The sequence below is a fragment of the Trichechus manatus genome, unplaced genomic scaffold, assembly GCF_000243295.1.
Source record: "Trichechus manatus latirostris isolate Lorelei unplaced genomic scaffold, TriManLat1.0 scaffold00071, whole genome shotgun sequence".
Lineage (NCBI taxonomy): Eukaryota > Metazoa > Chordata > Mammalia > Sirenia > Trichechidae > Trichechus > Trichechus manatus.
In genome coordinates this window covers 9815734-9828727 of record NW_004444007.1, presented here as the reverse complement: position 1 = coordinate 9828727, position 12994 = coordinate 9815734, and the positions used below count along the sequence as shown (strand labels likewise).

At 38.9% G+C, this 12994-nt stretch overlaps 1 protein-coding gene across 2 annotated transcripts in view; it reads left to right on the top strand.

Annotated features, from left to right (window-relative positions):
• The window catches only part of PAPSS1 (3'-phosphoadenosine 5'-phosphosulfate synthase 1), a 136796-nt gene that overhangs the window by 56094 nt on the left and 67708 nt on the right, over positions 1-12994 (top strand). For both annotated transcript variants that reach the window (XM_004380219.2, XM_023734782.1), the window contains 3 exons: positions 7076-7189; positions 9389-9500; positions 12116-12321. In XM_004380219.2, the coding sequence (XP_004380276.1) occupies positions 7076-7189; positions 9389-9500; positions 12116-12321 (432 nt within the window). The remainder of the gene's footprint in view (positions 1-7075; positions 7190-9388; positions 9501-12115; positions 12322-12994) is intronic.

Genomic DNA, 12994 nt, shown 5'->3' with positions numbered 1-12994 from the left:
CACATATGTAGAAATATCCACAACCATACCTGTATATACACGTAGGTGTACTCCTGTATGACCTCCCTCACTTATTTAACATACATATTTACCTATGTATCTGCTCATAAATTATTGTTTGTTGTTACTGTTGTTGTAGGATTGTATGTTATAGCATTTACCGTACTTACTCTTTATTCTTGCTTACTTCTCAGTTTTGTTTTCCTTTGCCTTGATCATGTTATGCTGACTTCCCCCATATTGTGTATTGCTTTTCCCTTCACCAGAATTAACACTTGTGTACTATCTAGTGATTCTCCCTCCCTCCCCCTCCCATCCCTGGTAACCAGCAAAGAATATTTCTTTCTGTGTGTAAACCTGTTCTTGACTTTTTATAGTAGTGGTCTTATACAATATTTTTTTGTGATTGACTTACTTCACTCAGCATAATGTCCTCCAGATTCATCCATGTTGTGAGATATTTCACGGATTCATCATTATTCTTTATCGTTACCTAGTGTTCCATTGTATGTATGTACCAGTTTGTTTATTCATTCATCTGTTGATGGACACTTAAGTTGTTTCCATCTTCTTGATATTGTAAATAATGCTGTGATGGACATGGGTGTGCATATGTCTGTTCATATCACAGTTCTTATTTCTGTAGGATATACACCTAGGAGTGGAATGCTGGATCATATGGTATTTCTGTTTCTAGATTTTTAAGGATGGGCCATACTGTTTTCCTTAGTGGTTGTACTATTTTACATTTCCACCAGCAGTGTTAAGAGTTCCAGTCTTCCCACAACCTTGCCAGCATTTGTTGTTTTCTGTTTTTTTTTTTTTATCGTTACCTTTATTTTCAGGGTGAGATGGTATCTCCTTGTAGTTTTGATTTATATCTCTCCAATGGCTAATGATCATGAGCATTTTTTCATGTGTTTGTTAGCCGCCTGAATGTCTTCTTTGGTGAAGTGTGTCTGTTCATGTACCTTGCTCACTTTTTTAATTGAATTGTTTATCTTTTTGTTGTTGAGGTGCTGAAGTTTTCTATAAATTTTGGAGATTAGACCCTTGTCAGATATGTCATTGCCAAAAATTTTTTCCCGATCTGTAGATTCTCTTTTTACTCTTTTGGAGAAGTCTTTTCATGAGCATAAGTGTTTAATTTTTAGGAGGTCTCAGTTATCTAGTTTATCTTCTGCTATTTGTGCATTGTTAGTTATGTTTGATAACCTATTTATGCCATAAATTACATCTCTAGTTTTGTCCCTATGTTTTCTTCCATGAACTTTATAGTTTTAGGTTTTACATTTAGGTGTTTGATCCATTTTGAGTTAGTTTTTGTGTGTGCTGTGAGATATGGATCCTGTTTCATTTTTCTGCAAATGGATATCCAGTTTTGCCAGCACCATTTGTTAGAGACGTTCTCTTCCCCATTTAGTGGACTTCAATCCTTTGTCAAAGATGAGATATGCATAGGTGGATGAATTTACTTCTGGGTTCTCAATCTTGTTCCATTGGTCTATGTGTCTGTTGTTGAACTAGTACCAGGCTGTTTTGACAACTGTGGCTGTGTAGTAGGTTCTGAGATTGGGAAGTGTGAGGCCTCCTACATTGTTCTTCTTCAATAATGCTTTACTTATTTGGGACCTCTTTCTTTTCCATACAAAGTCGGTGATTAGTTTTTCCATCTCATTAAAGAACATTGTTGGAATCTGGCTCAGGATTGCATTATATTTGTAGATTGCTTTGGGTAGTCTTGACATTTTCACAAGGTTAAGTTTTCCTATCCATGAACATGGTATGTTTTTCTATTTATGTTGGTCTGTTTTGGTTTCTGGCAGTAGTGTTTTTGTAGTATACTTTGTATAAGTCTTTTATGTCCCTAGTTAGAATTATTCCTAAGTATTTTATCTTTTGAGGGGGTGTAAAATGGTATTGTTTTTCTGATTTCCCTTTCTCAAAGTTCTCTTTGTTAGGGTAGAGGAATCCAACTGATTTTTGTGCGTTGATCTTGTACCCTTCCACTTTGCTGAATCCTTCTATTAGTTCCAGTAGCTTTCTTGTAGAATTTCTGGGATTTTCTATATATAGAATCATATCATCTGTGAGTAGAGCTAGTTTTACTTCTTCCTTACCAGTTTCCCTTTCTTGCCTTATTTCTCCAGCTAGGACTTCCAATACAATATTGAATAAGAGTGGAGACAGAGGACATCCTTGTCTGGTTCCCATACTCAAGGGGAATGCTTTAAGTCTCTCTCTCTTGAGAATAATGTTTACTGTTGGTTTTGTATATATGCCCTTAATTATGTTGAGAAATTTCTCTTCTATTCCTATTTTGCTGAGAGTTTTTATCAGGAAAAGGTGTTGAATTTTATCAAACGCCTTTTCTGCATCAATCGAGATGATCATATGATTCTTTTCCTTTGTTTTATTTATATGGTGAATTATGCTGATTGATTTTCTAATGTTGAACCATCCTTGCATGCGTGGTATGACCAACTTATTTATGATGTATTTTGTTTTGATATACTGTTGAATTATTTTGGCGAAAAATTTGTTGAGGATTTTTGCGTCTATATTCATAAAAGATATTGGTCTGTAATTTTCTTTTTTAGTGGTATCTTTTCCTGGCTTTGGTATCAGGGTTATGCTGGCTTCATAGAATGAATTCAGGAATATTCCTTCCTTTTCTATGCTCTGATATAGTTTGACTAGTATTGGCGCTCTCTGCCGCTCTCCGAGTTGGTCGGTGAGTGTGTATGGTGGGAGCTCTCTCTACTGCTCACTGGGTCAGCAGGCAGGGTGACTGGTGGGCTGGAGGGGCACGGGAGTGCACTCTCCACCTAGCCGGGTTGAGAGGTTGGGTGGCTGGTGAGTAGGCACTTGGGAGAGTACTTGCTATGTCTTGCCAGTTTGGGGGGTGGTTGACAGGCTTGTGAGAGTGCGCTCCTGCCTCAGCTCATGGGTTGGGGAGAGGTGTGGGATGCGGGCGGGCAAGCACTTGTGAGTATATCTAACTCTGGATCCTGGCTCCTGCCCTACTTTGTGGACACCAGAATCTCTGGAACTCTCTCTCTCCTTCCTGTGCTTTTTCTCCTTAGATCCAGATCAGGTTCCACTCACCTTGTCTCTCTCCGGGTGTGTCTACATCGTTTCTCTTTCTCTTATTGAGAATGCTGTGAAGTTGCCTTCCTGAGCTCCTCTCCAGGGGTCACCACTAGCTTTGTCACAGGATGGCCATGCTGAGCTGGGATGGCTGGCAGAGCATTTCTGCTCCATATCACTTCTCTTTCGCTGGGTTCTTTCAATTTCTTCTTCTAGTCAGTGTTCGATTCTATTCTTTATCCTTCTGTTTGGTGTTCAAGGTGCTAGGATTGTATCTGCATCTGTTTCACTTGGTTTCTTGAGTCTTTGCTATACAGGGACGGCATGATGTATCTAAATAAGCTGCCATCTTGTCCCCTCCTTAATTCTTTTTTGAGTCTCTGTGCAGAGAGAGTAGATTCATGTACTCAGGTGTATCTCCAGTGTTGTGGTGGTCCTGGATAGTGGCGATCCCCAGTGAAGGCAAGGATCACAGACCCAACCATGTGCCTGGAGTAGAGCAGTCAGCAGTGCACACTCTTGGCTTTATCATACAAAAATTTGTATACATACTGTTACATGACATTAGTTTCCATCCCTATAATGTGACAGCACACTCCCCCTTTCCATCCCCGGTTTCTTGTGTCCGTTCAACCTGTTCCTGGCCCTTCCTGCCTTATCCCACCAATGGACAAGAGCCGACCATTTGGTCTCGTGTATCTGATTGAACTAAGAAGCACACTCTTCGTGAGTATTAATTCTATGTTTTATAGTCCAGTCTATGTCTGAAGAGTGGACTTTGGGAATGATTTTAGTTCTGGATTAACAGAGCCTCTAGACTCCATGGCTTCGGGGGTTCATCCAGCCACAGTCAGACTGTTGAGTCTGGTGGTTTTACCTGAACTTGAGTTCTGCTCCTCAGTTTTCTCCTATTGCATCAGGGACTGTCTGTTGTGTTCCCGGTCAGGGCGGTCAGTGGTGGTAGCTCGGTACTATCTAGTTCTTCTGGTCTCAGGCTGATGGATTCTCTGGTTTATGTGGCCCTGACTTTCCTTCTTGAAAGAAACCAAAATTGTTGACGGTTAGCCACCGTAAATGTAGGGGAAGGAACGAGTAGCCAAACCCCACCCCAACAAAAACAAAGTATTCCAGCCGTACAATAACATAGCCTTTTGAGATGTCAAAGAAAGGTGCTTTAGGTAGAGTTGCTGTTAAACATTGAATTTGAGAATGAGATTCTTTTCCTCTGTGAACTGTATGCATTTCTTTCCAGACTGCAGATTCTGGCTTTCAAAGTTCTAAGGGTCCAAAGCGGTGGAAATGAAGGTTCTCAACTTTATTCACTATGGCAGGATTTGAAAACGTGGGTTGAAAATTGCTCACTTATCCTTAATAACACTGATTAGGTAGGCCTAACTGAAATGTTTGGTTTCTTCACTTTTGGTTAGAACTTTGTCAATACAGAAAGATCACTTGCTGACCAGAAACTGTGGGAATTCTAAATGCTTAATAAAAACATGACAGTAAATTAAGAACAATTTGTGTGACACAACGTTTTATAACTTGGTTTTCATGGGAGGACTAGTAAAGTTTTTTTGGAGAAGAATAGTATTGGCATCTTGGTTGGAATCCCAGCTCCAACACTTAACAACTGTAAGAGGTTAGAAAAATTAACCTAATTTTCTGGTCTTCGTTCTTTAATCTGTGAAATGAGAAGTAATAACAGTACCTGCCTTAGACTTGTACTGACAATTCTATGAGTAAATATATGTCAAGTACTTAGAACAGGGCCTGGCATATAGCAAGTACACTATAATTATTAATTATTATTTATTGACTATTGCGTGATAAGTGCTTTGGGAGACAGTATGGCAGGAACTTGAGGCAAGTTATTAACCTCTCCTGGCCTTCAGTTTTCTCATCTGTAAAAGGGGGATAGCAATAGTTTCTTCTACCTTCATAGGCAGGATTTTATGAAGATTGAATGAGCTAATTCACATGAAGCTTTAGAACAGTGCCAGGTATTAAAGTAAGTACCAGTGGATGTTAGCCACCTCAATTCAGATGCTTTAAGTCATTTAATTGTCATAACAACATTAGTACCTTTTTTTATTGTTGTTTTTTAAGCACCTGAGTAGGAGACAGGTTCAAGTATACCTGTTAGAATTTGAATTCAGATCTTAGGTTTGGAAAGCGTCTTCTCTCACTTCGCATCAAAGATAAGAACGTTAGAAATTATTGATCTCCTGTAGACCCTTGTTTTCTCATATCTCTTTTCAATTTTGAATATGTTGTGGCCTTAATGTTTTGTATTTAACGTAAATATTTGAATTTTAAGTCTGTTTTGTGGAACTGTATCATGTTCTTCCTCTTAAAAGTCCTAATTAGTGCCTGACTGTGAAATTTCAGTTGCTTTTAGACTTTTTCCTAGTTGTGGAGGATTTCAGTTCTTTATTTTGCAGCTGCAAAGATTATGTATGCCTCAAGGCATCTTTGGGGTCCTTACGTATCCAAGAGGCTGACTGAACATATAGAGTAGGTGTGCAGTTCACTTAATGCATGTAACTTTGTTCTTGCAGGATAAGTTGATTCTGAATTTTTATTTTCTAGTTGATGAGGTAACAGGCTTTGTGCAGATTATTGAAACTACCATTTACCCTCTTAATGTGCCTGTGGGCAAAGAATGGTTGAAGGGAATATACAAAAGCGACAGTAGTAATCACATGTAGGGTGATTTGTTCTTCTCATTTCCAAATTCTCTTTGCTGTTATTCTATGATTTAAAATAAATGTATTCAAAGTAATTCCCAGAGGTGGAAGGCACAGAATGAGCTACCATAAGTTATTTCTCTTGCTATCTTTAGGGAAGATTCCTTTTTCTGTATGTGTTTCCCTCTTCAGGTGAATAATGGAATCAAGTATTACGTATAAATTGCGTATGTTTACTTACCCCTTCTTTGACTCCCTTGGCAAAATTTAAGACGCGTCCTGTTTAGCTTCGGTTTATTGGAGATAATCTGCCCCAATTAGTATGAGGCTATACGGTATCTGTATTTACAAAGAGAGAGAATAGAGGCAGCTGGTGTAAGTTTTCTTCACTGCTATTTTTTTTAACACCCTCATGTAGTATCTACCCTTAGTAAGCAAATGAATAACCTTCAGCTATGGGTGCCTACTGGAAGCTTACTAGTATAAGAAGGTCTGGAATATATACTGTGCTGTGCAGGGTTTCTGCCTCACACATACACTTCTCTGTTCTCCATGAGCCCTGTGAGCTGTGGAACGCTCAAGGGGCAGAGGAACCTCCAGAAATTGCCATTCATAGCTGTACTCCAAGAGCAGTAAAGATCACTTAATGAGCAGTATATACGTGGCTATTTTGTGGTAATCACAAATGTATTACTTGTAGGATGAAATGGGGAAAGCATTGTCCGAATGTTATATGAATGAGTACTTGGAGCTTGGATAAAATTTCCAGACTGCAATTTCATATGGGATCAGAAAGTGATGTTTCTCAAATCAGGCTGGCGGAAAGAAAGATGACATACTCTGGAACACGATTGCATGACTGAAATGTGGCTGGAATGACTATGAAGACACTAATCATAAAGATGCATTTGAAGAGCTGGAATAAAATTGTTTTATAACATGTCAAAGATAATGAGAATTATGTTTACAGTGGGTTTTTTTAAATTTCCTGATTCTCTTTATTGTTACTAATTTGAGGTCACATCTGATTTGCAGTTGCAAAATTATTCTTTATTCTTTCTCATTAGATAATAGGACATTGGGCTTAATTTCTTCTGGTGGGTAGGATATTACCTGCTTGCGAGTAGACCGTCTGACATTTGGAAAATTAGTTGGGGACGGGGGTAACACATTCAGAGCCCCTGGTTTATGCTTTTTTGTCTCATTTTGAAATGTGGGTTGTCTTTATTACAGTACCCTTTTGAAGAACTCCTAGTTGTTGAGTCAAACATTTAATTGTTACTTTTGATGTTGTTTAGGACATTGTACCCGTGGATGCCTCTTACGAGGTAAAGGAACTGTATGTGCCAGAAAATAAACTGCATTTGGCAAAAACAGATGCAGAAACATTACCAGCACTGAAAATTAATAAAGTAAGTGGTACAGTCAGACATGCAGTCATTAGTTTGTAAAATTTGTGATTTGTAGCGGTGTTTGAGGCCAGGGGTGGCAGTAGGAGTGTTGTGGTGTATATCGTAATTTCCAGGAATGGGGAATATGTTTAGCTTGTAAAAGCATATTCCAGAATTACCGTGGCTTTGATTTGCTCCTAGTCATAATAATTTATTTTGAAATATCAAAAAATAAAGAAATGTGAGATTTTTAGTTTTATCAGAAGGAATGGGTTCTAAAAGGTTAAGAAATATTGATCTATAATAATTAAAATGAACATTTTTTCTTTAAACATATTTCTTAATCCCCTGACAAACTCCTTAATCTTCCTTCGTATATTTTTAAGAATAATTCTGTTATATATCTTAATGATATCACTAGATATCATTCCCATTAAAAAATTGCTTACACTAGACTTGATAACAATGGAAACTATAATGTATCATTTTCAATCTTAGAAAATTTTTAATGTTATTACTGAGGCATACTTTAAAAATAGAGAGATTAAGAAATAATCTAGTGTGTAAGTCGAATCCCCCAACCTTTCTTTTCCGTATAGTAAAAATCCAGAGCACCCAGGGAAGTGCCAAGCCTGAAAGTAAGGAGAAAAGGGAAACAAACAAAAAATCTATGGGCTTGGAGAAAGACTCTTCAGTAGTTATTCAGATACCTGATAGGAGTAGATTACCTTGATGTGCTTTGTGTAATTGGGTCTCTGGCCAGAAGCCAGCACATGCTGGGGAGTGCCAAGCAGGAAGAGTGGGAGGGCAGAACACTTCAGGAAGCAAGGGAATAGTTTACCTGTAAATCACAGGCAGACTTTACATGGAATGAACACACACAGACAGACACAGACATGCATACACACACACCACACACACGCGCGCGCGCGCAGAACGTGAATGAATGAATATGAATCCAGGTCAGTTGAATTCCAGAACACCAAAAAACAGTAGCATTTTCTAAATGTGAACTTTTCTTCAGTACAGTGGTTCTCAAACTTGTCGAATTGGCAAAGCACCTGGAAGAGTGTGCCTTCTTTGCACAGCAGTATGAAAAGTGATTGATTAAAAAAAAAAAATTCATGTTGTCAGATACCATCAAAATTGGATTCCAATAGAGACAAAATGGTGGTCTATGCCAGAGGTTTAAAAAAATAAGAGGAAAACTTGAAAATGAGAACATTTGATCTGTAAATGTGGTTTTCCTGTGAAAAATTAAAGACGAGGAAAACCTTGTCCTTGTTTGATTTTGCGGTGGAACACATTGGCCAGCATAATTCGAGAATAAATACTAAGCTACGTTTTACAGTGCATCACTTGGCCATTGGCTTCATCTCACTTGAGAGCCACTCCTATATATCCAGTTCAAAAATGAGCGAGCGTATCCAGCTTATGGTCATTAACTCTTCAATGTTCCAAAGAAATAGCCTCGAAATCTTAAAGATTATGAAATAATACAATCTTTGTAAAATGAAAGGTACTCTTTCATGGATGAGGAACTTGTTTTGGTAAATTCTTTCATTAGGAGTTTGTTTTTTCACCAGTACCTGTTGCTGTTTAGTTGACGTAGACTTATGGTGACCGCATGGGTGTCAGAGTAGAACTGTGCTTCAGAGGGTTCAATAGCTGATTTTTCAGAAGTATATCACCAGGCTTTCTTCTGCGGTGCCTCTGGGTGGACTTGAACCTCCAGCCTTTGGTTAACAGCTGAGCTTGTTAAGCTTTTCCACCCACAGGGACTTCTTTGATTTGTTTTAGAATGGGGTTATTAAAGTAGGGCTCCCAGATTATCAACAGTAGCAGCATCACCTGGGAACCTGTTAGAAGTGCAAATTCTTGCGCCCCACAGCAAACAATCTAAGTTAGAAATTCTGGGAGTGGAATAATCTTTGTTTTAACAAGCCTTCCAGGGGATTTTGATAAACGTTAAAGTTTCAGAACCACTGGTTTTAGGAGATGCTGTCCTTATTTGAAATACTTGGAAGCTTAATGTTATTTAAATTTATTAGGAGAAATGCATATTATTTGGTTACTACACTTATTCTTTGTTATATTTTGTATAAATTGTCATTCTTGAAATGTTGTTCTCCATTACTTTCAGAATTGGTCTTTTAAAGGCCATTATTGTTTTTGAAATACACGAAAGAGAGAATTTTGCTTTACTTTCTCATTTACTAGGTGGATATGCAGTGGGTACAGGTTTTGGCGGAAGGATGGGCAACGCCTCTGAATGGGTTCATGAGAGAGAGGGAGTACTTGCAGTGCCTTCATTTTGATTGTCTTCTGGATGGTAAGATGATTTAGAATCAATATTACATTGAGTATAGATGAGAAGTTACATAGTTGCAGGGAATTATCACTATTTTTAAAAAGTAGTGGTAGCATCTTCGTAGAGGTAGCATTTTAAGACTCAATTATATCAGTACTGAGAACTTAAGTGAACTGTAAGATCTTATTTCCATTTTTTGTTTTCCTGATTATGATTTATTACAGGGAAAACTTGGGGGCTAGAGCTGAAAATGGATTTAAAAAGCAAATACAGTTTCCCCATGCCAAATCCATCTGATCACTGTGGAAAGCCTCCTTGCATGCACACAGAATTTTGCTACACTGCTTAGCATTCCGTGAACCTTACGAGGGCTGTGCTTGAGCCTTCTAATAAGGAATCATAGAGTCCAGGTTAAGGAGTTCTGAAATAGGTGGTTAAAAGGAATAGGAATTCTTCCTATTCCTTTAAAACGTTTAAAAACTAATAATTGCCAAAGAAATTGTCCAGAATATCGTACGTTGTTGTGTGTTAAGTCCATTCCGACTCATAGCGACCCTGTAGGACAGAGTAGAAGTGCCCTATAGGGTTTCGAAGGCTATAATCTTTATGGAAGCGGATAGCCAGGTTTTTCCCCCACAGAGTGGCTGGTGGGTTCTAACCACTGACCTTTCTTTTAGCAGCCAAGCACTTAACCATTGCTCCACCAGGGCTCCTTTCTTTGTATACTGTTGGTAAAATTAATTTCCTAAATTAAAATATTTCTAAATATCACAAAACCGTACTAAATTGCTACCAAATTCTTATGTAATATGACTTTTTTTTTAACTGAGGGGTGAAAATGATATTGGAAAATGCAGTTCTTAATATCTTCTCAAGAGACTTTATCACAAGAACAGAAGGATTAAATATCGCTTTTTGATTTTATTTTTCATTGGAACTCATGATAAAGTCTTTGTGTACTGACTTCTTAAATGAAAACCACTGCTATCGAGTCAGTTCCAACTCATAGCAACCCTATAGGATGTAGTAGAACTGCCCTGTAGGGTTTCCAAGGCTGTAAAGCTTTACAGAAGCAGACCACATCTTTCTCCCTAGGAGCTGCTGGTGGGTTTGAACTGCCGACCTTTTGGTTAGCAGCTGAGTGCTTAAACCACTGTTCCACCAAGGCTCCTACTGTCTGCTTAGTAATGATTTAATCTTGAGTTTGGTGCAAATCTACCTATTAATTTTCCATTTTAAATTGTACCCAGTGATAATTTTAAATCAGTCAAGCAGTTATCTTTGGTTTTGTTGACATCTTTTGTCCAAAGAAGGCATGCCATGATTTCCCAAAAACAGTATGATGTTTATTCGATACGTTAATAGGATCCATATATGAATTTGTGCATTTTATTTTTCTAGCCCGTGCATAATGAGTAGGAAAAAAAAAACTTTCAGAGCTTGAAGGGTTGGGCACTGAGAGTGTGCCTTTGGTCTCACCAAAGACACATTTTGGCTTAAGTCAAGTGACTCAGACCACGACTCACACCATGATAGTTGACACCAGTTGATGGTCAGTGTATGAAAAAACAAACAAACAAACTTTTTGAGTGTTTTTTTCTTCCTATCTCTCAAACATTATTTAATCAACTTGTCACTCATAGTGTAGTTACTTATGTTATCCTGTTACCAACAGGGATTTAAGTTTTTCCCAAAAAGACCCTGAGATTCTGAGTCTTATTCACCTGTTGGGGGTGCTCAGTGTGTCTTCTGTGGCGTTAGGCTCCACCAGCTGATTCTTCCTTTTGAAACCCTTCCTTTTACGTCTGCGCTTCTGCAGTGAGCTGACCAAACTGCACGGTCTGAAGGCACCATCCCCACAAAATTGTCCTCACTTCAGATACCAGCTGCAAGTTCAGGGGTTCCCAGGGCCACCCTCACTTCAGGCTAGCTGTTTACAAGTTCAGGGGTTCCCATGATCACCCTTAGGTTTGATAATTCCCTAGAAGGACTCACAGAACTCAGGAAAGTGCTGTGCTTACAGTTACGGTTTTATTACATCCCCATGATCTGTTGTGGATTGGACCATCGTGATCCATAGGGTTTTCTTCGGCTGATTTTTGCAAGAAGATGACCAGGCCTTTCTTCCTAGTCTGTCTTTAGACTGGAAGCTCTGCTGAAACCTGTTCAGCATCACAGCAACACGCAAACCTTCACTGACAGACAGGTGGTGGTTATGCTTGAGGTTCGTTGACCAGCAGTCGAACCTGGATCTCCTTCATGGAAGGGAAACATTCTACCACTGCCCTCGTAGACCTCTCTCTAGGCGAGACAGAACTCCTCACTACACAGATTCCGTACCAGATTTTCTCCCAAAAGACAATTTCTTGAATTGTTGTGAGGAATATTGCTATACATCGGGTTACTTCTGTTAATTTTTGCTTGTTTTTTTTTTTTAACTTTGGGTTCTTGCTTGTTCTCCTCTGAGCTCATAGCTTGCTCTCTCTCCTGAGTTTCTGTGCCAGGTGCTAGCTGAACGGTGTTACTGGCACCCATAAGTCTTACATTATTTGAAGAATGCCTACTGAAGTGAAAGGTGGATGTTCTGTTGAGTAATCCAAGCTGCGTGTTTTATCTTTTTTTTGAATGCCCTGCAGGGGGTGTCATCAACTTGTCAGTGCCTATAGTTCTGACGGCTACCCAGGAAGACAAAGAGAGGCTGGATGGCTGTACAGCATTTGCTCTGATGTATGAGGGCCGACGTGTGGCTATTCTTCGCAACCCTGAGTTTTTTGAGCACAGGAAAGAGGAACGTTGTGCCAGACAGTGGGGAACGACGTGCAAGAACCACCCCTACATCAAGGTCCTGGACAAATCTGTTGTGTTTTTATCTTGATTAGCCGTCATTTTTGTGCGGAAGTGTGGGCATTTCCTACATATTGGCTGTTCTGTTGGAATTGTTACTATTTTGCAGATTTGAGACTGGGTTGTAGATTAATGTGATGAGTACCTGGTCCTGTCGTTTTGATCCAGATAAATATTTATTCAACATTTATTTTTTAAACACCCACTATATAGCAGACATTGAGCTAGGTGCCGGGAACATAGGGTTGATGGACATGACAGGCACAGCCTTTATACCCTTGGAGAGTAAAATGTGGCTGTGGGGGCAGAGATGAACCATGCAGTTATAGCAGGACGTGAGGCCAGGGTGCTGTGGGAGCCCATGACAGGGTGGTTTAATCTAGTCTGGGCTTTTCATTTAACATTGTTTCTGGTGTGCAACAAAATAGAATGAGTCTCCCCAGAGTGTCTTATTTTACAGATGTTTCTGTTAATCCACATACAACAGTGAAAAGAATGTTTTTGTTACTTAAAAAGTCATAATTATTCACATTGGCTTTGTTCTCCTTCGGTATGCAAATACAAGTTTTTAAAGAGATTACAAAATATATTCTCATTCTAGAGCATCTCTAATCCCAGTTCAGTTGGTAATTGTCAAGCAGATTTACGGTTGACCTCAAGCTGAGAGTAGC